Source organism: Vanellus vanellus (assembly GCF_965231255.1).
Source record: "Vanellus vanellus genome assembly, chromosome: 1".
In the NCBI taxonomy this organism is placed as follows: Eukaryota; Metazoa; Chordata; class Aves; order Charadriiformes; family Charadriidae; genus Vanellus; species Vanellus vanellus.
Window position 1 is genome coordinate 210,099,650 of NC_138905.1, and position 26,256 is coordinate 210,125,905.

The following is a 26,256-nucleotide window of genomic DNA, read 5'->3' on the forward strand; positions in this document are numbered from 1 at the left end:
AATGCAACAATACACCCAATGTAATTAAATTAAACTAGTACAATACTAATAAAAACCCCAATAATAATAGTAGCCAGAGGAAGAAGGGAGGTTGTATATCCTACTGTTTCAAGAATCCTACATGTACTCAGAGCCCATGAGCAACGTTGCTGTTGTCAGTGCTGCAATGCTTCCTCTCCCTCCTAGTGAAAAATAAGGTACGCTGTCCCTCTACAAAATGTGCCAAATAAAACGTAAGTCAGTCCTAACGCTCTGAAATCCTATCTGGAATGCCAGGGGAGTAGTTAAGCAGCTGCCTTCTTATTGTCATAAAACTCGATAGCTTTTTGCAACTATGTACAAGCAAATGTTTTGTTTACCTTTAATGTGTTTGAACACGTACGCTGCCAAAAAGCTATGCACCTCCAACAAAGTTTAGTACTAATTCTTTCTCATCTTCACTTGGTTGCTTATAGATTGGGCAGGAGAAGGTATTTACAGGACTTAGGACGAAACAAAAAGTAGCCACAATCTCATTGTCAACTTGAACGTTTTTAAGAAATAATGAAGAGTGAACATTTGGAAGTAAAGAAAAATGGTGGTTTTGTGGAGTTGGAACAAAAAAAGGGGGAAGGGTACCGAAAAACCTTCATTCACTGTTTAAAACAATTGCTCCAGGCAGGAAACTTGGCACTTGAAGCTTTTATTAAATCAGTTCAGAGGGTTCTGTTTTCAACAAATGAGATAAATGTCAAGATGAAGTTTTTAGGCACTCACAGTACATCACATTTTCCTTCCCCTAGAAAGCAGAACAAAAATGTGCACAATTAAAATTACTTACATATGTAAAAATCACATTCAGTTTAAATAGTCTTTTCTTCCTGCCTGGGTGTATCAACAGTGTATCAAAGCTTAATGTAATCTTTTAAGAGTATGATTATTTGAGGATGTTTTCATCCTCTCTACTCCTTATTGTTAACCTACATCGAAGCAAACAAGTAAACACATGTTTATGTGGACGGCATCTTTATTTTGGTCACTGTGGTTCTGGGTGCTTCCTATGTGTATATGGAAAGGGACATTCCGGCAAATCAATAATAATTCTTTACAATTTATTTATTTTTTTTGCTTTCATCCATTTAGCAACCTCTCTCTTTCTTTTTGCTCAGTCTCTCATCTGCCATTATGTGCTTTTCAGACTGTTCCAGCTCCTGGAAAGGTCTGTTTTTCTGCTGCCTACTCTTTGCTAGCACCACGCAACCTAATGGCTGCCAGGTGCATTCCGTGTGGCGGGCAGGAGGGAGGACCTGGCACGGAGACAAGGGCACGCTGCTCTCATCTGCAGCTTTCAAACTTCCATTGCCAGCTAGTCCAGAGGCTTTCTGGCAATTAAGTCCTTTGCATTTTAGTGGAAGTACGGCAATGATCTTAGGTGCTTATATTTCCTTTTCTTGGAGGAAAGAGACAGGGGAGGTGCAGGTTGAGAAAACACTAAAACACTTCTGGGTCTTGTGAGGTCAGAAACTGTGGGATAATGCCAATCTCTTCATGCTGACTCTGTTCCCTGAAGATCCCAGCGTGGTGTCTAAGCAGCCACAGGAAAGAAGGAACTTTTATTTCCAATTTCTCGTCAGAGTACCACCTGGTCGTGCCTTTGCAATACAGGGGAGGGAGGGTACAAACGACTTCAAGAGCTGGGAGGATGCTGGGAGGGACTCTTTCAATCCCAAAGCACTGAGATTTGTAATCCTTACTCAAGCTAGGGAAGGTGATTGTCAATAGTCCCTTGATATTTAAGCTCTCCAAACCACTGAGTCATTGGGCCTACTCATCTGAGTCATTACAAAAGGGAGAGAGTGCTGCTGTTGCACAGAGGACTTTAGTGACGGCCGGTTTTCAGGGAACGTCCCACTGGACAAATCCTCTCCCGTCTAAATGTGCAGAATGTTCAAAACTTGACAGAGTGGAGGAAGAATCGGGGAGAGGGTGTCAGGTGGGAGGTGGAAAGCCATGAAGAGCACAACGGGTCAGCTGACTTCTGTCTTCTCCAGAGGACGTTCAGCCAGTTTTCCATCCCTGTTTCATATGATTCACGCTGCGCTCTCCCAGCAGTACTGATCGGAATCTCAAAAGATCAGAGAAGGAATGAAAAGAAAGTTTGTTCCTTGCCAAGTCAAAACATCAGCCAGGGACAACGCAACTCCAGGAAAAGCCACGGAAGAGGAAAAGTATAGTTCTGATGGCTCACATTGCTGGTTACAGGGTTTGGCAGAGCCATTTAGCAAATCCTCCTGAGCGAGCTGGCTGGCAATGAGCAGAAAGGCCCAATGGTCACGCAGGCTTCTATGTTGGGCATCTCTGGCACAAGTGCCTGTCAGGTTGACCTTGGCCTCCAGTAAAACAATGCTGTTTGGTCTTGTGATGGCATTGAAAAATAGACCTCTGTCTTCTAAGGAAAAGCTTGAGAAGGTCCTAGAAAGAAAATCAGGAAGTTTTCCCATGTATTACTGCCACTGAATGCTTTCTTTGAAAGATTATTTCTCCAGGAAGCAGTAGCTTGGCTTTCAAATCTTTCCATATCTCCTACAAATCCGTACTCTCTTTTTTCACCTCTTCCTTTTAATGCAATGGTGCTCCAGCCTGACGTATCTTGGGAGAAAAAAAAAATCATTACATTTTCAGAGATTATGGAATTGGCCCTGACTCAATCCCCAGTCCATATCTTCCCTGCAGAGATACCAGCTGTATGCTTGGTTTGGTCCCCAGAAGATTGCAGGAGATATCATGATGACAGGAATTTTTCGATGATCTTTATTTTTTTCTCACTTCTTAAAACATGCCTGTGATTGTAAGGAACCTTAAAGTAATAATCCAAATGTGGTAGCTTTATTTCTCCCCAAGATACAAACATTGGGATTCTGTCCACTGTGTCAACACCTCACATGTTGGCTTCCAAGGTAAAAGATGAGGATAGAGATTATTAAATGCGTCACTCCAATGCTGTGAAAGCTATGGACATTGGTCCTCAAAGGCAAACTGAGATTTTTCAGGTACAGACATCCCCAAGTAGCCAGAGAGCCAACATAACCATATTTATACTTTCCACTGCTTTGTAGGCACAGGGTCATGCAAGGATGGTCTTGGCCAGAGACCATAGTCCCTGCAGGACTGTTCTAGCTGGCATAGGTTAGAACAGACTTCATGATACTTTAGCTCACATGTAGGATTGTTTCAGCAACTCTAAATGCCAGGACGTAGGATATCTGGGATCCTTAGGTTTTATCCTTGGTTTTGGAAGTGGTCTGCTGGTTGGTTACAGAAAGTACAGCCAAGAATCTAATTTGGGAGTGCCAACATGGCTGGATTTTGGGTCTGTTTTAGCAGATACGTGTTTTCTGCTCCCCATCTTGCTTAAGATGAGCTTCCACTTCTTTTAGACTTTTATCTAACAAAGTTAGATAGTCTTTTAGACTTTAGATAGACTTTTAGACTTAGTCTTTTAGACTTTTATCTAACAAAGTTCAGACTATCAATGGCCTAAGAGAGAAAGTCGGATCAAGTCAGGAAAGAAACTGTGGGGATGATGGTCAGGTTCTTAATAAAGGTGTTTTATCATCAGGATTCAGGCCAGGACTTTTGGTGCAACAGACACATAGATCCAGAAAAAGGGGTGAGTAACAAAGAGAAAAAGTGTGCCCATAATGCAAATTACTCAGTGTAAAACCAAAAGCCAGCTGCCAAAAGTGGAGAAAAGGTTTCTGAAAACCGAATGACTGTATGAAATGGTGAATGTCTATAAATACAGAGCGACAGACATGGTTAAAAGAAACAATCCTGTGTTTATGTACAAAATCATAAGCTCTGACTTCGGTGCCCCTGCTCAGGAGAGATATATTGAGTTATTATGAGTAGTTCTCTGAGAAGATCAGGATCAGGAGAGGCAAATAGCAGGTACAAAGTATTAGAAAGGGAATAGAAAGCAGACTACAAAGCATCATTATCCCAATGTTTCAGCCCATGATTCACCTACATTTTGACTGCTGCGTGCAGTTCTGTTCTCCCTAGAAGAAGATCAGAGAAAGGCAGCAAAGATGATCAAGAGGTATGAATGGCTTCCAGGTGGAAACAGATTAAACAGTCCAGCACTTTTCAGCTTGAAAAAGAGAAATCTAGGAGGGCCTGACAGAGGCATACAGGTACGAGTGACATGGAAAGGTATACGAAGGGGGAGAAACACTTCCCTTGTGCTCTGTTCCCTGTACCAGGCATTTATTACGAGTTGCTGCTGGAAACGGGATACCCAGGTAACTGGAGCTGTTTGCCGGTTCTTATGCTCTTTTAATTGGGATTGGAGAAAGTTGTTGCGGCCAACTGTAACTCATATTGGAAATTTCTATTGCATCTTGCTGCATTGTGGATGTCTCACCGATTTTTGCACAGTATTAAGGGCAGCAGAGAAGGTCAGGCCAGGGTCTCTGCTGAGGCATCAGTTAGGATGAAGAGAAACAAGCCGTAGTTTAGCTTGTGGGCAGAAATTTCCCAGAATACATTGGCAACTGGGCAGAATTAGTGCTTTGGCTTGGTTCCCAAGCAGACTGGCTCTCCTTCCAGCACAGGAACAAACCTAGGCAGTGTTTTGTAAGATGGGTCGAATTCCTCAGAATGGACCTGCTTCAAAAGTATCTGCTAGTCCATGACTGTGCCCCACGTCTAAGGGCTGTAGTAGCTCTATTAGGCAGTAGTAAAGGGAATCACATGGTGACAATGAGTGAAGGTATTTCAGCTTTATAAAGTTGCCAGTTACCTATCAGCAATTCAGAGAAGTGCAGAAATTACAGCAGCGTTGTTGTAATTATTGGTGTGCATTGTCTGTCATCATCACTGGCAACACTCAAGCAGTTAACATGCCCTTTGTTAAGGAGCATCATGAATAATTATTGTGTCACGCTGATACTACTAATAAAAGCTAACAAATTTTGTATGATTACTTGTGCTGTCAAACTGTGTTCTCAGCTGAGTATTTCAGATGTCTTATCTATAGTTGGTGTTATTTTACCGCCAAGGATAACTGATCATAATTTTCATGAGGGACCTCAGTTCAGATGAGGATCACACTTTGCTACCCCAGTATTGCAGTATTGTGAGGACTCGCCTTTCTGGAGGCACCATTGCCATATAAGAGATGGGAAGTGGTAGGATGAGACAGGGTGCACACAGCAAGGCTTTCATGGATGGTGGTCTTAGTTTTGGGGTAGACCTGTTTCCTCACAGCACAGGAATGCTACAGGAGCAGCTCTGATGCTGGTGGATGTGGATTCCTAAGCAGGGAGGTTCACCTCAGGATGAGGTGTAGGCACCGTAGGGTTAACTTGGGGCACTGCTTGGGGCTGGCAGCAGAGAAGCTGAGAGTGTCTGAGAAGCTAATCTACATGCTGGAAGTGGTGTGCTGGAAACATTAGCTCTACCCAAACTATTTTTTCTTCTTTCTGAGCTTGCTCAGAGGTACCACAGCATCTCTCTGAGGCACAACATCGTGCAGCTCTCTGATAGTACCTCCAGAAATCACACGGATGTGCTCTGTTAAAAATGGGAGGGAACTAAAGGTCCTTGCCAACACACTTGAGAACTGACTACGTCTTAATTTATCCGTGGCAGAGTGTCTTACTCAGTAGGTGAGAATTTAGCTATGAGTATAGTGAGTGGCAGCCAGCTTGGAGCATGAGTCTAATTTACTGTAACTCTTGCTACATTCTGTCTGATCATTATTGTGCTGAACAAAATGTTTTTAAAGTGCTTTTATAGGGTTGAGTGACTTATTCAATAATTTATACCATTTTGGAGGGATTAGAGGATGAATTTAAGTCATCAAATAATGTCATTATGGCTCAATGACTACATTCTTTATCAGGAAAAAAAAATCAGTTGTAATTATGCTCAAAAAGACAGAGACCCTTTATTCAGCAGTTCCCCCAAGAACAATGATATCAAAGATGCTGATAGGTCTCTCAGCTGTAAAGAGGGCTGTCCTCCTTTGTTAGGAAGGAATATATCAGCTGCCATCTGCTTATCTGTATAACCATTGTGCCATTTATGCCACATATTTTCAGTGTGCCATGCCTTTAAATGTCTGTTCCTTGCAGAGGCCAGTGATCCATCTGCGTGCAGAGCTGCGCAAACTCTCAGGGAGCCTATGGCCCTGCTTACGTTGGTAGAAGTTTTGTCCCTAATTTCAGCAGAGAATTTCTCTCTTCCAGAGCTCATGGGGGAAAAAAAAAAAAAAAAAGAAAAAAAAAGAGAAAAAAAAAGGCACAGTCCTTGTGGTGGCTCTCTGGAGACCTTTTTTGACAGCAGATGGTAAGGTGTCAGCCTGGCCCTTAGGAATTTTTTTATGTTTTTTCCTTTTAATTTTTTTTTTTTTTTTTTTTTTTTTGCCTAAACTAATAGCTGCCCTGGCTAGGGGACCACTGGTACCTCAAACGGGATGTGCTTTCCACTGGTGGACTGAGCACTGCAAGATTTCATTGGACCCAGCTCATGTCTAATGCTGGCAGACTAGCAGTGTAACCCAAAGCTTTCATTTTCTCCTTAAAGTGTCCAGTGAAATCATGAAATCCTGCTCACTTGACCTCTGAGTTGGCTTTTCAGACCAGCTTTTAGCAGCTTAGGAAGACTTATCTCAGAAAGGAAAATCAGGTCATGCAGCATGTGTGGACAAAGACTACATAAGTCTGATTTGAGCAAGGGAGGAAAATACATTAGATCATCCCTTATCCTTGCAAAATGACTGCACGTACAAGATGGGCATTAGTCGGAGTAATTCCCCCAAGAAGAGCTTGAGAGGAGCTGACCAGAAGCATTATCTCCATGAGGGTGGTTGTGTTTGGAATTCTCTGCACATCGCTCTCTGTGTCCCTCGCTTATTAACAGCACCAGACACAATCAGACAGGCCACAAAACAAAAGCTCATTAAACACAGGAGTAATGAACAAGGAACACATTCAGTTTACTGTCTAAAGGCATGTAAATTACTGCTAAGGTCTCCACACCTGAACAATATTTTATTGCAGACATTCCCCTCTGTGCCGTTTGGTGTAATACGACTTTTCTAAAGTACACTTCTCATCCAAAATGCCACCGGGCTGCTCCATGACTATGTCTCTGTCCTTCCAGATCAAACGTACCCTGCCCCGACAGCCAGTAAAACCTGGAGATCTCTAATGATGCACAAACACCCCCCTCCCCTCCAGCCAAGCTCCCACAGCTTGAGCTCTGAATGAGGTTGGGTCCTCCCAGTCCCAAAATTTGTTGCCAGCATGAGAGTTTCTGCAGGCTAAACAAAGGTATTAATGACACGTTTGTTGTCCTATTAAAAAGTTAATGTCTTCAAAAGCAGAAGGAATGGAAAATTGTCTGTTGATGACTCAAAATAATAATACCATTCAGCCCTCCTGTCTGGCAATGGTGTTGGCTCTGCAGGCCTTGTAGGAATCAAAAGCAGAAAAAGTTGGTATTTTGGCCCAGATTCACCAAGACACTAGTCTTCCTTACTTCCAAAGTCTAACTGGCTTTCAACCAGACCATCCCAAACAGAATAAACTTCAGTTCGTCCTCACCGCGGGGCAAAAGGACTACACTGCAAATATGGGAAATGTCTTTATGTGGATACACTGAAAATACCCAGAACCGTGAAAAACAGTTTTAAGTGTAATTATGAAGAGCTCTTTGGATTGGAGTGATATCCCACTGATATCAGGCTGGGGAAATTAAGAAACTTAGACATCTTGTCATGGTCTTGATTGCTAACTTTCATACACGTGGAAGCAGGGTAACAAGCTACCATATTTTATTTTTTTTTTAAAGGCTAAACTGGCCTTTTTCTAATCAGTGGCATTGCACCACATTATCCTTTTCTACCAAGACTAGAATAAAGGAATAGTGTGACAAAGAAGCTTTGCAAGTAAGGATAATGCATGCAAGGGTAGTGCCAAAAATGCCTCTTCTCTACATTCATTTGTTTCCTTCTTTACATGATGAGAAGGTGCGCAGAATTTTTGTGCATCCTTTGGCCTGCTTCCCCTCAAGTGTACCATGGCAGATAAGAACTTGTCTTCATGACAGAGCCCGATCCAAAGCCCAGTGGAATCTTTCCAATACGTTTGTATTTGGCTCCTAAATCTGTTACTACAGACTTGGTGCCCGTGCAATTTCTTACCATCAGGTGAGAATTGTCTCATTTCAACATATGGTCTTGTGTTCAAATTAGCCCCCCATGCTCCTCCACTCAGCAGAAGGACAGAGGCACCTCCGGACTAACTCCATCCATTTCAGAGGCCAGCCTTGACCAGTCACTCTCTGGAGGCAACAAGTCGCCTTCTCTCTGCGAACAACTGGGAGAGCCTGGGTGACTGGATTAGATACCTAACTTTCTAATTACGTGAAATGAATCCATTTCTAGTTCCTAGATCATAGAATCATAGAATGGTTAGACTTGCAAGGGACCTTGAAGATCACCTAGTTCCAGCCGCCCCTGCCGTGGCCACGGACACCTTCCAGTAGACCAGGTTGCTCCAGACTACCTTCCACTAGACTAGATGGGTTGCCTGATGGGACATCACAGTAACTCCTGTCCATTGCATGTCTAGGAAGGCAGGGACTGGTGGGTCTGGCTATTAAGATGGCTGTCTGAATCACTCAGCACTCCCTTGAATTTAGATGCCATAGCAGTTGCGACACCTAATTATCCATGTATGGTAGGTGGTCCAAATAGGAGTGCACAGCAGAGCAGCAGATGTGGGTTGCTGCTGTCAGATTAGATTGAGATTAGATAAAGCTTAATTAACACGTCGTTTTTGTTAGATTCAACTCTGATTAGGCACACAAAAATTATTACAGAGAAGCATGGCAGAAATCAAGAGGCACAGCTAACATTCTTCCTATTAAAAATTAAGGAAGTGTTTTTACACAGCAAGACCTTGCTAGTAAGGGGTTATTCCCTGAATTTGACACCTCTCTGGTCTAGAGAAGATGAACTTGGGAAGAGCTCTTTAGCACACCAAGCAACTAATTCATTAATTTACCCTTTCTAGCCCTACACATCCGAAGTGATCTAATTTACATAACCATACATATTTCAACACACATTTGAGGTACTTTATGCCATTGGTTAAAACTCACATTATTTCCCATCATATCACTTCTATATTTGTAATTACATGAGGGACACAGTATTTTAGAGATGTTTTATCAAGACTCCTAGTAACTTCAGTACAATTAAGAGTTGGTGTCAAAGCCCACAAATGTCACATCAGAACTCCTTGCTACCCAGTATCAAACCTTTGTCACGATATTCTGAGTATTCTGAACCCACAGTTTGACACACCACAAGATTTTTGCCCTTCCCCTAATTAACAAATGCAGGTGAATTCTTCTGTGTCAGAGTCTCCTCCTGTTGTTTGAATCCAGACAGTCTCCAGCCTTTTATGTGGCCCAGAGGGAAGAACACTTGCAGGAGCAGCCTTTGGGTAAAATTTATTTCTGCGCAAGATAGTACAAACCAGTGAGCCAAGTAAATCCCATTTAAACCTTATTTTGAAGTTAAAGGAGGCATATGCTGTCTATTGCCCAAAAGTGAATCCAGCTTTTGTTTTTTAGGACAGGGAAAAGGATGTCACAGATCAAGATATTTTTTCAGTTGAGCAAATATGCAGGTTTAAATATCTAACATCCAAAATAATCCAAACTTGCAATAAATGAATGCTTCTGTCTTCTCCTGCATTATTGCCCAACTGTCAGGACTGCAAAGGGATGAACTCTACAGGCCAAGCCAAATCAAACCAAGCCAAATCCTACTTTTTACCTGTGGGCTGTCTAACCAAGTATTTACAGAACATAGTACAACTCCATGTAGTTCAAATAGTTCAGCTGCTTTTTCCTTGTAGTCTTCCTTTTGCTTTCTCTCCTCATTTTTATGAAAGCACAGTTAAGTGGTCAGTTGGGTGTTTCTGCTTCAGTGTTTTGTCTGAGCTGTCTGGTCCAAGGCATCTCAACAGGCATTGCAGATGCCTGTGAAAGGCTCCTTACTGTGCTGTTATCTCCTCAGCTCTGCCACCAGACGACGAGACGGATAAATTCTGTGCCCTGAAAAGCCTGGTACCAATAAATAGAGCTCTTTCTTAGTTTATGTGTTTATTAAATTGTGTGGCTGTGACCGTCAGGGTGCTGAACATCTTCATTCTCAAGTCTGCTTGCTGTATTGTTCATGGATTGTATCCGATCTCTCCAAATTGTTGGAGAAAAGCTGAGCAATGTAATGTTCACAAAGGATTTCTGTATTACTTGCTTCTAAAGGTAATACTACTTACATATTTTTAGTATGTGCTGTGAGACTGAGGAGGAAGCGGCTGTTGTAGGGAACACAACAGCAGTGGGGAGGGCGCTGAAATAATTCCTCCCGATGGGCGTTAGAGGCTGAGTACCCGTCGAAGCCAGGCTGTACATTCAAGAAAGCAATGTTCACAATGAAGTTTACTTCATCTACATTTTTGTTGACACATGAAACAAGGACCAGAGGACCTCTCCAGACAGAATAGCAGGAACATGGAAAACTGAAACAAAACATTTAGCTACGACAACACTTAGCAGCAGAAAAGAGAACCTGTTGGCACCAGGACATGCTCACTAGCGTTCCTGGTAACTTCATTAAGAAGTTGTGTTAGATAAAAGGATGAGAGACAAGAGAGAGGTCAGGTCACTCCTCAAACCATGGACCACGTTCCACCTCCATGCAACGATGAGGGCAGAATTTGCACCTCCCCGATGCCTCTTTGTAGGCTCTGCCAGAAGACAACGCTGTGTCCCCCTCAGCAAAGCCCAGGGCTTGTCTGGCAGGGGGGACAGCATGAGTGGAATGGGCTACCGGAGACCCTTAGTCCTTGCACTGTGGGCTACTGACCTTTGCTATTTCCCAAACTGTGGGAAATGCCACAGCATAATTTGAGGATGATTTGTAGACATAGGCAATTGCATTTGCGCTTTCCCCTGCTCAGAGGAAGAAAACAGGACAGTGATACCCTGTCCACATGTTCTTTTTCATACGCGAGTGGGTCTCTTTAAAAACGGGGATGCAAAACAGGTTTTCACTGCTCTTGCACAAGAATAATGCAAAATGAGCAGAAGTAGCCTAAGAAGGTTTTTGTTGGCACCAACCTTCCCATTCTCTGGAGTCACACTTTATCTGATAGTTGGAATACGGCAAGCCCTGGATAGTCTGTTATTTTTTCCCACGCTGCAAGATTTGGGCAGTAAATAGCTTAAATAAATGCCAGAAGTATAATTCTTTTTTACTTCATCTGCTTTAAGGAAGCCTTTTCTCAGATAATTCCTCCCAGGCATGCTGTCCAAGGCAGGAGTAGTCCCTGGTGGATCGAGCTATTCTGACCTCCGTAGCTGGTTCCATTTCAGCTTTCTCAAGGTTGCAGATAAAGAACAGAAGAAACAACTCACTACATCCAAGTACTGTTGCACCTTTTTTTGAGCTCAGTGAGATGCCAGGCTCTCCTTGAAGGGCCTGTGCCATTATAGAGTGGTAGTGACCTTCTGCCACCTTTGATTAACCTTTTTTTCCCTCTGAAGCTAGATAAAAAAAGTAACCACCATGCAGCATTGCCATGTTCAGTAATGCTGCCAGAGGGGCAGTGGGGCAGCAGATAATGGTGGGGATCTGGCCAGGCAAAGAGCTAATCTCTGCAGGGCTGAAAGCAGAATTGGGTGAGCTCTGTCTGACTGTTATCCCCCAGAGAAGAAATATTCAGACCTTCTGGGATACCTGATAAAACCACATCTTGACTTCATAGTGAAAAATGAGGCAAGTCCCAGGAGTGCTCTTTAGGAACCCTGGTGTTTTCACATTTTATGGAACTGCTGTTGGCACAGACAGATGAAGGACAGGTGGGTTTGTCAGTCCCTCAGGCTGCTGTGGCCACTGGCACCATTTTATCACACTCATCAAGAGAGCAAGAGGGGATGGCAAGAGCCTCAGGTTTATGTCACTTCCTGCAAATTAACAACCATCAAATTAAGTTGTTTTATAACAAAGAGGGAGGGAAGACCACTTTTGGGGTTGTGTGCTAGGGACTCATTTAAAACCGAGTAGATGGGCAGTCATACCTGCTCCGTTGAACCCTGCCTTGTGCACTGGCACCAGCGCCACAGGCTGTCACGATGGGGAAGCGATTTGTTGTTCCCCCCACACACCTTCTGTGCACAGTGCAATTGGTCCCCAGCCCCAGACGCTGATTTCAGTTAGCATCAGTCATTGTACCGGGACGGGCAACTTGGAACAAAGAGATCCTCATTGTACCGGGACGGGCAACTTGGAACAAAGAGATCCAGACCCACTGTGTGTCCCACCCAATCAGCGCAGGGAGACGCAGGTCAGAGCCACTCTTCACACATTGCTTTTCAGTATTCAGCATTGTTTTCCATCAGAGTTCAGAGCTGTTGGTTTAGAAGGCGGATCCCAGGAGGCTCCTGTTTAAGGATGCTCATGTTCTTGCTGTGTACTCTCAGCAGGAGAGCTTTGATCTTAATATGTGTCTCTGACAGTCATGTCACCCATGTTGTGCCCATTTGTATTCAAGTGTTTGGTCCCAGTGATGTGGTTTTTCTGTTGTTGTTGTTGTTCTTTGTGTTTAATTATTTTTTCTTTCTTCATTAAATATTTCGTTCAGGTTGCCTGCTCCCTCATACCCTCCCACAGAAAAACTGGCATTTTATGGTGTTTGCTTTGCTTTGTTTTATTGCTTGAGGAAAATTTTCACATAATGTCATTATGCCTTTTTTTTTGTCTGTGTGGTTGTTGTTTAGAAGTGACACGAATGTGTTTAAACTGCAGACAATTAATAGGCAGGGTGAGTCCTGTATGAGGAATATGGAAGGTGCAAAGAAAACCTAAATAAACGCCAGTGGGAAAAGCTGAGGAAACTAGAGAGTAGAATGGAAGTCAAGAGGATAAAAATTTACAGTCATTTGCTATAGAATTTTGCATTAGTGTTTATGATGGAGAAGAAAAGGCACAGACTGTTTTATTCTATTTCCATTAGATCTGTTAGAAAGTGACAGTTTTGCAAATGCAGCACTAGTGCTGACCCGATCTTACGGGGACAACGCTGGGCGGGTTCAGCTCTGGATGTTGGCTGCATTCATGCAGAGTCCTCAGAAGCTAAACATCCCTCGGCTCGATGTCCCTCAGCATGGTTTATCTCTGAAAACAAACAGTGGCCTCTGAGAATAAGTATTCCACACCTAACTCATTCACTTGGTACTGCTCCACGTGGTCGTTGCTGCCCAGGTCTCCACGAACTCGAGGACCTCTGGACCACACTCCCCTGTATGTTGTCCATATGCCCTTGGGTCTGTGGGACCGTTGCAGGGAGGGAAACGTGAGGATGAGGCGTGAGGATGATACGGCAAAAAAGACACACGTTTGTGTGTAAGACTGTTATATGTAAGACTTCAGTGTCATTTTTCTCACTGCTTTGTAAACTGCACATTTAAATATAAGCACGTATGTATGAGAGTGCCACCTAGCACTGAATTCACCCAGCGCTTCCTCTTACAAGACCCTGGGTTTGACTGCTTATAGTTTTTCTAAGCGGGCTGCAATTTTCCATGCTCTGTATTGACCTCAGGCTAGATAATTTTGGGGAAGGATAATAAACATATGGCAATGAGACAAGAACATTTAGATGAATAAGGTTACATATCCACAGATAATATATGCCCACACTAAAGATACAGACGGATAATCACAAGTGTTTAATTCAATCAGTTTAGGAAGTTTTCACTGCCTCAGCTGGAAATTACCACTCCTTGGCAGAGGCACAGAGCCTGCGAGCATGCACGTACCTTCTCCTGAAGTACTAGGCAAAACAGGTCCACTCACACCAGCTCTTGTTGTAGCTGGAGGAATGGCAGTTTCTCAAACCTCTCTAATTTGCTTTCCTGCAATTGTGTGATGATAAACGAAAGGGCTTGGCTTGTTGCAATGGGGATATCGCATATTACAGCCACTGCAAATGATAGTGCTAAAGTAGAACAAATCAGTATGTGTCTGATCTTGTCAAAAACCTGATAGGAGTCTTCATCATTCCTGCATATTGGCATACTTATTTCAGTATAAACAAGAGCACACGAGGCACTTGAAACCAGAGCTCTGTAAAGATTTCAGGATAGTCTTTGCCCAGGTACATCAGTGGAGGCTCTTTGCTAAGTGTCTCTCTGAACCAGGTCCGTATCTTGTCCAGAAGGTGTACGCTGAGGTCACTCCAAGCCAAGGGTGCCACTGTGGCCCTGTGGCTGGATGGAGACCTGGGAGGAAATTCTAGCCTCGTTGGAGTCAGCTGGAGGTTTGCCATCGACTTCGATGGAGCCAACATTCCTGGTCTGATGCAGACGTTTCACAATAACCTCCTCTGTTGAACTTTCAACACGTGCATGTTATTTTCATTACAAATAAACAAAATCTTTCTAAAATGGAGACCTTCATATATACGTTATAGCAGAAGATCACATTAAAAGTCCATCACGGTGCACGTGGTAAAATACTAATAATCCATCCTTGAAGTCTCTGGGAAAATTTCTGACGTGAACAAATCCCCTTTAGGTCGTTTCGCCTGAATATACAGCAATCAGATGTACAGCTGAGGGTTTATTATTTTTGCAGAATGCACATGCATTCCGAATTTGCCCTGCTCAGAAACGGAGACAAGACGTTCATCTGTGCGCTTGGCTTTGGGAAAAGACATCTCTGTGTGTCCGGACACGGGCCCTGGTATAGCGCAGACAGGAAATCTGCCAGACTGCCTCGGCAGGAGGCTGCCTCCAACACGTGCAGCAAGGAACAAGAAATGTCTTAATGATTAATCACTGCCAACCTTTGTTCTCGTTAAAGACTTGATTGTGGGACAAGGCTCGTAATGAGGCTCTGTTCCTGAGTCTGTTGCTATGTGATTGTGCAAGGGCTGAATCTCAACCTCGGACCCGAAGATGCTGCTCCCGCTTTGCCCAAGTTTACGGAGTTGGGGTGGGAAGGTCGTTAGAAGAGTGCCTGCTAGTGGCTATAGGGCCGTGCAGCTTTCCGGCAAGGGATTATGGCAAAGCTACAAAGAAATCACTACCGGCTGAAAATAATTTCACAAGGATTTCAGGAGTGAGCAGCTTCCCTGGTGGTACTGAAAAGGCCACGTGCTATGAAAGGTTTCTGTTAAGAACTGCACAAATAACTAACAATCTGTCGAAGTCTCTTGCTTGTGCTTCCTCACCGAAAGTGGGGACTGGCTCCTTTGAGGTATCTGATCACCTATTTTTACCTAGGAGATTGTGCACAGCGTCTTTTTTTTTTACTATTTTTACGTATAAGCTTTTTCCAACACTGAATAGTAGAAGAATTATCTAGTTCTGAAAACAGTTCTGGGGTCCACCTAAATTTCAGCGAGTCCAAAAAACTGGCCTTTTAAAAAACCTGGCCTCCCAGGGAGAGCTGCAGCACTTGGGTGTGCTGAAGGACTTATCCCTCTGCACGCTGAGTGTCTGCCGCATCCCTTGATATCCAAACCCACCACTCCAACGGGTGACTCACACCCGTGAGGCTGCAGAAATCAGGTGCGTGCTCCCTGCTAACATGATCATTTCCAGCTTTGTAGTAGCTGAAGGGGACTCGTCCACATTTCCTCTTCGAGCTCCGTCGCTAGGTTTGTTGGAGGAGTGACACAGCATTTGCTTCTTTTCCCCGGTTGGATGAAGGCACAAGTATTTCTGGCAGACAGCCTGGGCTTGTGAAACTGCAAATGCTAGTGTCTGTGATTCCTTGTGTATGTGCCTTGGAAACATGGTTGGCCCTGAATTTTTTGTCCTGAGAGCTCAGATGTTCACAGGAGAAAAACACAGAAGATGGTCCCATGTGGCTGAGCCAACTTCTTATAAACACTCCACAAAATTACTGAAGGGAAATATTTTGCAGTCTTCACCCAGCTGTAGCTCTGGATATTAGACACAGGAAAAACAGGGCTTGGGATCTTGCAATATGCAGTTTTTTCAAATGCTGTTTATACACATGAATGTGATCTTGCTGGAATGCATATAACTACCCTCCGGCAGGGTATTAAGAGAAATTCAACCTATAGCAAAATCTTCAGCATGATTAACTTTAGGGGCTTTTAGGTCACTTTATATGTCCTTAGGAAGTGATCCAGTAGCGCTTGGCAGATCAAGGGGTGTTCACACTCACTATTCCAGGGATCTTACTCAGGTGTGACTAGGAGCATCTAAAATTAGGAGTGTAAGGAAATGTTCCTGTCATTGAATCTGGGCTCCTAACTTAATTGTCTAAATTAGACATCTAGACCCTAATTATACAGCCCAGTCCCTCTGTATAGTGAAGGGAGAGCTCCAGCAGGCAGTTCAGAGGGAATCTCCTTTGGTTACAGACCTAAACTTAGAGGACACTCACTTTTATGCTGTGTATTCCAGATATGCAAAAAAAGGTTGAATGAGTTTGAGGGGCTCAGAAAGATGCTTTGTGCACCCCCATTGTGCTGCCCGGTGCTTGGTCCTGGGGCCCGCTGGAGAACCCCAATTTCTGGCTGTGGAAAGGAGCATGCCAGCTGAGGCGATGGAGGTTCACACCAGAGGATCCTGGGGGGTCTGGGCTTTTCCACCAGCCTCGCACCACCCTGAAACTGTGTGGCAGGACTTCAGCAAGCCACTCCTTGGTGTTCTCTTCTCCTCCTCCTCCTCCTTCTCCTCCTGCTCCTTTTCCCAGTGCTCAGTGTCCAGGGTGGTTCGCAACCAAAGCATAATGCCCTTGAGAAGCTCATAGGGTCAGAACAGCCACTGGTCATTGAAGAAATCCACAGAGGTGGCTTATCTCCACCACCCTCACTCTAAGCAGCCTGTGATGCCAATTAACACAGCTGAATGGGAACATCATGCACAGGTTTGGTCACCAGATGAACAGAACTTTGCAGAGCTCTTCCCTGGAAGCAGCTTTTGGTAAGGAGGTATCCATCGCTGAGCAGGCTTCTGTGAATGGATCTGAAACCTTTTATTTAAAAAAAAAAAAATCTTTGTTTCTTTATGCCAAAACTAAAGCAAAAGGAGAGTGAAAGTCAGCACTGTCGCTCCCGACCTGACACTGGGCACAGAATGAGCTGCCCCACAGAGGAACAGAAAGATGGAAAAATTCACCCCCTCCTTTTGAGGAAAAATCTGCAAGAAGCAGAAGCCCGTCCTGTGACACAGATGCCAGCGCTCCTGGCTGGGAAGACAACAGCCTCTGCGGGCACTGTGGTTAAGTAAAAAATTGACCATTGTTTCCCTTCTGTCCCACCAAAATTATTCATCAATTCAAGGCGTCTCCAGGAGAAAGAGGCGAAAGGTTTGCGCATCCTCTTCCAACCAAGTGTCCCTAAACTGCTTCTGAGCTAGGCATTCAGAAATGCAAGCTTGCAAAAGGCTTTCAGGGGCTCCTGACGAGAGAGGAGAGGAGAGGAGAGGAGAGGAGAGGAGAGGAGAGGAGAGGAGAGGAGAGGAGAGGAGAGGAGAGGAGAGGAGAGGAGAGGAGAGGAGAGGAGAGGAGAGGAGAGGAGAGGAGAGGAGAGGAGAGGAGAGGAGAGGAGAGGAGAGGAGAGGAGAGGAGAGGAGAGGAGAGGAGAGGAGAGGAGAGGAGAGGAGAGGAGAGGAGAGGGGTCTATTTCAGAAAGTCCCTATGTGTGTCAGAAGCCAAAACATCCCTTCATTTGTATGAACACAAGTCAGCTGGAGCAGGCATAGTGAAAGGCAAACTTAGTCTTAAATGTTTTGATTTATCGCAAATTTAAATATTTGAGCGTAATGTTCTTTGTGATGCTCATGCACAAAGCCCCAGTTGGGCTATTAGCTCTGAGGAGGTTTCACTGACTCTGCTTCTCTTTATGCTTCTTGTAGGTTTTATATCTCACTGTAACATCACAGAACAGGGTGCAACGCGCCTGCTTTGCACTTAGAGCATCGCTGTGCTGGAGTTTTGGCCCCAGCAGAGCAGTTGGGGTTTTATGGTGCTCGGTGAATGCTAGCTCAGCCCTCGGCTGCTGCCCCTGCCCCAGCTGGCCCCGGGCACAGCCCCACACGGGATGTGGCTCGTCTGCAGGGCTGGAGGGATGCGGCATGCGTGAGCGGTGCCAGCAAGTGGAGCAGGAGTTGGGGGTGAACCCAGACAGACGCTTGTACCTGTTGGAGGTGTGATGCTTCCAGCCCATCCCTGACACCCGGCTGGCTGCAGGGATGTGCTCCCCTTCGTGTCACCTCTTCGGAGCCAAAGCAGGGAGAGAGTTACCTTCCCCGTGCAGGGAAACAACATGGCAACACCACTCTGGCAAGGCACCGTGCAGGCAAAATGCTGGGCTGCCCCTGTAGCCCACTGGGCAGAGGCACCCCTGGGCAAGGGGACATGCGTGTCCCACTCCAGGCTTTCTCCAGTCAGGGGTTTCCAGAGTTAAAGTGCATAAACCACAGGCATGGGAACCCAGGAATGAAGTTCAAAAGGCCACCGGCAGCTTTAGATGTGTGGAGTCACAGTAAAGCTGCTGCAGTAACGCCAGGCTTAGAGCAGGATGAAGCTCCATGAAAGCAGAGTAGCTCCAACTTGAATCTGCCCTTCCTCGGCAGGCGTGTTGGAAAGCGTGCATTGTCCAAGCGCGGGGGCAGAGCCCCACGTCCCTGGCAGCGGTGTAGCCTTCTGATTTGCCGTAACGCAGGAGCAGGGCGAGAGTAAGGCTCGATAGCACCGGTTCGCGAAGGGTCAAACTGCTGCACGGCTAATCCCCTGATTTATTAGGAAAACTGTTCTTCCTTCTCCCATCGCATCGCTGCCGATGGAAGATCAGCAAGCAGGAGAAGTAACACATCGTAGATTCATAGGCTCACGCTGACATTTCATGAACAGCAGAGAAAGGACCAAATGCAAAAAAAAACCACACTGGCTCCAAGTTGATGATTTATACTGTTTTCTCAGGGTCCGTTTGCCAAGCAGCTGGTGTTTTGTGCCAATTGCTATTAAAGAAGAGCTTTCTTTGATAGGTATCGTGAATGGACGCTACACAGTTTATCTTAAAACAAAATCCCTCCCCACAGCTTATATGGGCTGGCAGGGGATGAGGGAGAAAAAAAAAAGTTGGGCTTTGTTGTTTTTTTTTTTATGCAGGACTATGAAAGCACATTTGGGGGAGCCTGCATTATCTGTGCAAAAACACAACAGATGAATTCTATTAATGGATGTAACATGTGGCTGGGTTCAAGCTGGAGTTGTCATTTGAATATAGAAGTCAAAGCCAATTTATTGTAACATATTTTTCTTTTCAAAATATTTTAAGAAAGACAAAAAAGTTTGCACAACAACTTGGCAAGTAGGTCTGTTGAGAGGAGGTATTTTCTATCTTGCAGCTAGCATAAGGGCTGAAAAATGTGTCAGTGCCGAGCAATCCTGGATTCCTTCTGGAACTGAAAGAAAGTGTGCGGGATATAATTGTGTAAGAGCCCAATAAATTTTGAAGGGTGGGTTTGTAACACTGCCTTGGGGGCTGCAGGTGGCTCCAGAAGAAAGTCGTGGCTTTTATTTCAGTAACAGACGTCAAATACGTTATCTAGCCAGCTACGCGCTCGTGTGGCCCCATCTAAAAGCCACAGAATTATTTTAAAATAGAAATACCCGTAACAATCATTGTGTTTCTTCCATGCCAGATGGTAGAAAGATAAGTTGGATTAGTTTGTAGTGTGTATGTTATTGCGGGGGGAGCATGTGTGCAAAAGCTAAGGCACAGAAATGAGCTTTCCTGGAGTTTGCAAAGTAATGAGCATCAGTGCTCTGCAGTCTTCAGGGCACGGGTAGGCTATGGCTGGCCAGTCCTTGCTTCACTGTTACAGAATCACAGAATGGTCAGGGTTGGAAGGGACCTCTGGAGATCATCTAGTCCAACCCCCCCACCAGAGCAGGGTCACCTACAGCAGTTGCACAGGATGGCATCCAGGTGGGTCTTGAATGTCTCCAGAGTGGGAGACTCCATCACCTCTCTGGGCAGCCTGTGCCAGTGCTCTGCCACCCTCAAAGGAAAGAAGTTCCTCCTCGTGTTAAGATGGAACTTCCTATATTCGTGTTTGTGCCCGTTACCTCTTGTCCTATCGCTGGGCACCACTGAAAAAAGGCTGTTCTCATCCCCCTGGCACCCTCCCTTTAAGTATTTATAAGCATTAATTAGATCCCCCCTCAGTCTTTTCTCCAGACTAAAAAGACCCAAGTACTTCAGCCTTTCCTCATAAGAGAGATGTTCCAATCCCCTAATCATCTTCATAGCCCTAACAGTAGGACTGTTGGTCAGTCCGTATTTCCCTGGGTGCTGTGGGAGGCAACGTCCATGGAGCAGAGCTTTACCTAGGTTGTAGAGCAGACCTTGGGACTACACCTCGGGACTGAGAGAACTGCTGCATAACAGGGAGCATCAGATTCCAGCTGTGGATTCCTCTGTTGTAGGGCAAATACGCTGCTGCGTAATACGTTATACAGAATTAAGTGGTTTGGTTCCTATGGTGAATTGCAACAAAGCGGAGTCAGAAAACTGATGTTTCTCATGACTGCTGTGACCTCTCGAGTGTCTTCTATTTTCTTTGTAGCTGGGCAGCCAAGGAATACCCGATTATCAAGTGATCCAACATAGGCATATGTATACATAGAGTATTTTTGCGGGGTAACGCATTTGTGTGTGCAGACTAAGAAAACTATTTCCTGGTAAAGGTCCAAGTACCAAACACTGGTGGAGCAAGTAGACAGAAAACATATTGCTGCCAAGGGAAACCATGGGTAAAAGAAAATGAGCAGCATACCGTCATCCCTTGTTCATTCTCATCTTGTATGTTCCTGGTCTGAGCTCCCAGATACCTTCCCCGTTGCCCACTGAGATGACATTTCGCCATCCCTTCCTCATGAAGCAGTACATGGGGAAGAGGAAGCAGAGTTAGATCCATCACAAAGCCTAGGGAGACCCTAAAGCCCTCTTCAAAGTCCTGTTCAGTTGCACACTTGTTTACCAAGGAAGCTGATAAACTCCAAACCTATTTAATTCTGCCGCTAATGGGAGAAAATTAGCAATCTCTCAGAGATTGCTCTTGTCAGGGAGGTGACAGGACAAATGAAAGCGGCACCGCTCACTCCACTGCGAAGTAACAACTTACCGCTTCTGTATTTTCTAAGAACACGCACCACTTCTAGCAATGAGTCTGTCACTTCTCGCTGCTGCTCGCCAGATGGTGGGAACCAGCAGATGCCGAGTTTGTTCCCTTGTGGTCAAACACACTGCCACACGGCCCAATGCAAGTTTCCTGAAAGGACCCCAGGACGGCTCCATTACTTCTGTTAACATTTCCCAAGCTCCTGGTACAACACTGAGGTTTTCCACTGGAACCACCTGGCACGTTTTCAGTCTTCTACGAGCGATGAAGTTACTCAGTCCCCTTCTTATTTTGTCGAAGCCTTTGTATTGGTCACTTGTCCTGAGTGTCTGTGGGCTATGTCCTGTACTTGAACTAATTGCATAAAAAGGATTATTTCCTTTTCTTGATGCTTGTTATTATTTTCGTCCTTCACGAGCCATTTTTTCTGTTTCAGGATCAACACACTGTGGTAGGCCAGGGAGCTGGCCCCACTCCAAGCTCCAGTTCTTGCTCAAATCCAAACACTGGAAGTGGTTACATGAACTCATCCCAGCAATCAATGTTGAATCAGCAACTGATGGAAAAGAAACAGGCTCTGCAGCGGCAAATGATGGAGCAAAAACAACTCCTTCTACAGCAGCAGATGTTGGCAGAAGCCGTAAGTTTTCTAATTCCTTATATTACATTGAAAAGGTTGTCACAGAAACAATAGAAAAGAAAGCTAAGACCGGGGGAAGAAAGCACCCCAAACTTTGAGGTCATTTTGGCAATGCCTAGACCTTCTAGAGTGTGCCTCATATTTTTCAGCACTTTGCTAAGCCCTTTTGAAACCTTCTTCAGTTTATATAAAACCACTCAAGTATCCGAGCTACTGTGGTTTCGTTATGAGAACAGTCTAAGCATATGCTTAATTTGAGGCATATGATTATTGTCAGTGGTTTTCTTTGCAAGATAAGCTAAGGTGCACTGCTAGGTTACTTCCACCACAGAGCAAAGTTGACTTACAGGCTCCACAACCTAGGCAGCACGGTATGAAGTGCCTGTGTGTAAACAAGGAGCAGGTACATCGATTTAAGTGTTGAGTACAAGTTTGTGTGCTTGGCTGGGATCATACATGAGTCCTCCTTTCTCTTTTTTTTCTTTTTGCAGTTCCAGATATTTGTAGCCAGTTCTTTTCTCTCTCTTTGTATATGAGAGACCAGTTGGGAGTTTCTGGTCATTTTATGAGGCATGGGGGATATTTGTGGTCTTGTTAGGAGTGATAAGTGCTAGAACCCACTAGTTTAGTTCCGCTAAACTGGCATTGCCATTGATACTGCATGAACTGAGTCAGCTGAAGGCGCTTCATGGCCCATCACCCATGGCCAGAGCAATGAGGAGGAGTCCCAGCTGCCCAGAGCAGTAACACATGCCCTCTGCATCCTCATATTCATCGTTCCTTGGTAGTCCTGCTTGCCAGAGCACAGAGAAAAGTCCTAGAAGAGGAACTGAGCTTGGCATGTCCTTGAGGCAGGCAAAAAGCAACAAGCATGCCCTGCTGGGGAAGGACGGAGGTGACACCACCACCACCACCACCACCTGCTTTGCTTCCCCCAGGCTGCAATGACAGCAGACCCCAATCCCGTGGCTTATTTGCCTCAGCCTGCATCTCTCAGCCTACACGGCAGAGCCATCCATGCTGGCCTGACATTCTGAACGCAAAGCTTTCTTTTCTCTGTAAAGATGTAGACCCAGAAATACTGACACATTTAGTGAATGCTATTCAGTAATTAAAGACTGACACAGAAGTGGAAAAACATTCATGGTCTTGTGAGGATGTTTTCAAAACAAAAACGATCCAGTTTTTTATAGAGGAGATCTTTTTTTTTGCAAGTTTATTTCCATTCCAAAAGTACAATTAGAAAGCTTGAGTTTGAAATTAAGGGTTTCATTTGTCCTATAAGGGAAATATTTGTTGACGTTTTAATTTATGCAGAAGAAAACTGAAGTTTCAAATCAGCTCTATGCAATGCAGTTTTCTGTCAGAATTTTTAGCAGAACGAAAAGTTAATCGCTCAAATAGCTCGTCTTCAAAATCAATAAAATAGAAATTAAAATCACTCTACAGAATGCGGTTTTGTGATCAGCCTGCCTTTGCTTTTGTATCGTGTACACAGAAATACACACAAAGCCTGCCTACAGTTTTTACATGTCTTGCAAGGATTTCCTGGGAGATAACCTGCCTTTCTTCTTCACAAGGGTTCAGGTTGAGCGGTATGTTAAAATGAGCCTTATAAATCTTAATTAGATCCCTCACTCCCAGAGTGCATTACGGAAATGCCTGAACACCGCAAGAAAGGCTCTTCTCCCAGTGTTTTAAAGTGCTCCTGGCAGAAGAAAAAACAGATTTTTGACAAGAAGGCCCATTTGCGTGCTCTTTTCAGGCAGAAGAACCCCAAATTACTCTGATGGACATCCATCACCAGCCAGGGCCTCACTCTTTTCCATGCATTCTGGCAGTCGAACACGAAACCCAGGCACGTTGCAGAGAAGGGGTGAAGCCTGCCCAGCAGCTGCCCAGTAAGCACGGCTCCGGGAGGCACCTGTGCACCAGCAATGACTTACCAGTGACTGAGGTGGTCAAACCCACATTTTCCTGCTGTGGGGCCATGTATGCTGAGGAGTCATTGCTCATGGGTGGGCAGTAGCACTCTGGAGGCATCAAGTCTCACTGACGCTAATGAGAGATTTGGCATTGACTCCTGTGCCTGTGCTTTCCAGATATTGATGACCACAGGGAAGTTAGTCAGATTTCAGTTTGAGGACTTGGATTTCTATCTTCCTTTCACCAGAGAGGTGTCCCTGCAGGCTCAAAATAAAAAAAAATCTCCCCTGCTAATCGGCTCTTTCTGCTTGCACTCCCAGTGTGAGAGGAAAGACAGTACGTGTACAGGGAAGCACAGGGCGATGGCGAGTGGCTCAGCACCATCCTTGCTAAACCCTGGCCAAGTTTCCTCCTGGTGAAGGAGAACAAGGGGAGAACAAAGCAATGGGCTTTATTTTGTGGGAGCTTCTCTGGTGCAGGAGGAAGAAGACAGTGAGGGATGGGCATGGCTGCGGGTGGGGATGACAAGCTGAAATCCTCTTTGCCAGCTGTGCATGCTGCGAGGGCTGCGTGGGTGAAATGGGCTGATGACCACTGATGCAGCCAAGGGGCAGGTGTGGACCTTGCAGGTCTGGACCCTTGTTGCTCCCCAACTGCATCCTGGCTGTGTGTTTGTGTTGGACCTGGGTATTTGATCTGCCTCTGTGCTTTCTCTGAAAATAAACCCAGCTGCACAGACAGGGTAGGAGCCATGAAGAACCATCAGGCTCCTCTGTCTGATGAACATGGTGAGCAAGATGGTGCAGACATTAGAGGACACTTTGTACTACAGTGCAGACATGGCCAGTGGTCACAGAGGCTGAGCAACTCTCTGTGATTTTAGGGCAAGTTAGACCAGACTCAAACACAATACAACCAGCAGAAAGGTTTACATACAGCCTTCAGTGGGTGATGGCACAGGTTCACAGCTGCCTCTCCTGTCGACCAATGGGGTGAAAGGAAGGAACACTTACGCTTTGTAAGTACTGAGAAAAGAAAGAGGCAGGCAAAACACAGAGCCAGGAAAGCATAAAGAAAAGCAAATTAATATATTTCTACTTTAATCCTCCAGGAGAAAATCACTCCGCAAGATCAGCTGAACAGACACTTGACACGACCACCACCAGATTATAAAGACCAAAGAAGGAATGTGGTCAACATGCAACAAGCAAACCAATATCCTGGTAAGTGCCCATTGACTAAATGGAACTGTTACCTGCTTTCCTTCCTTCCAGTTGGAACACAACGCAGAAGAGCCATGCCTGCACTGGTGACCAGGGACTGATTTTCTGGGTGTCCACTTAAATCACCGCAGAGGCAGTGGGTGGTGGCTGCCGCTCCCCCATTTACCTTGCTGTCCCCTGCCACTGAGAAGTTCTGACGTATGATCTGGAGAACCAGCTGGTGGTTCATCCAGGCTGATGCTGCACCTCTCACACATGGGGAAGGAGGGGCTGGTACCCCTCCCATTAGCACTGCCTGGGGCAGATGTGCACCCAGATACCCGATACAGAGGTGGCCTCTTGACTATGCAGCCTCACTCCATCCAGATGCTTCTCCCATGTACGTGGTACATCTTGCTTCAGAGACTGAGATGAGAACCACCCCTCCCTTCGAATGGCAGCTCATGTACAGCATGAGGACCCTCATAGTGATTTTTAAGTACCTCACATGACACCATCATGGGCAACCAGAGCTACCATGTCTTTAATATGCCATGGTCGTGGCCTCAGTGCTGCTCTACAAGCAGCATTTCAACAGATCAGTCAAAAAGTACAGTGAAAGCCCTTGCTTTCAGCCAGAACTGCCCAGGGCAGAAAGTGCCCAACACTTCAGGACTAGTCCTTTGTTTCAGCTCTTGTGCCCTCACCTCCTTGGAGAGTCTAGTTTTGGGAGCACGGGACTGCCAGTTTGGCTTTTCATGCTGTTTAACCTTGCTGGTTAGCTGGAGGCTACTCTGAGAGCAAAGGCAGAGTAAGGAAAGGATGCTGGCAAGAGAGAGGAGGTGGGGCGAAATGCAGCAGATGGGATCAAAGGATGTTCTTTATATTGCAAAACGTCTGTGCATTTACGTATAAAAAGGATCCTTTATCTTCTAGTTTATCTTTGTATACAACACTGAGGGAAAAAAAAAAAAAAGATGGTTTGGTTAGTTTGTTTTTCCATAACTGTTGGCTCTGCAGATTCAGACAGGGATCTGAGTCTTTCCTTCGTACCTGTCCTTTCTAGCAAAACTTTTTCTATTATGATTTTAATGAGTTCCCATGGTGCCATGGCGCCAACAGCCCAGCTGTGCGTGGAAGGGCCAGGTTGGGGTGCTCAGGCAATGTTCATGTACTTCTTTGCTTTGTTTACAAGTTCTAGCAGCGATAAGCCTGCTGCAGTCTGGAAACTGCTGGTTTCTAATGGGCCTGAGT

The 26,256-nt window shown here is 45.1% G+C and overlaps 1 protein-coding gene across 1 annotated transcript in view; it reads left to right on the forward strand.

Annotated features, from left to right (window-relative positions):
- The window catches only part of MAML2 (mastermind like transcriptional coactivator 2), a gene marked incomplete at both ends in the record, with an annotated part of 219,468 nt that overhangs the window by 186,584 nt on the left and 6,628 nt on the right, over window positions 1-26,256 (forward strand). Inside the window, 2 exons of the mRNA XM_082488647.1 lie at window positions 21,671-21,874; window positions 24,912-25,023. Coding sequence (XP_082344773.1) covers window positions 21,671-21,874; window positions 24,912-25,023 — 316 coding nt within the window. The remainder of the gene's footprint in view (window positions 1-21,670; window positions 21,875-24,911; window positions 25,024-26,256) is intronic.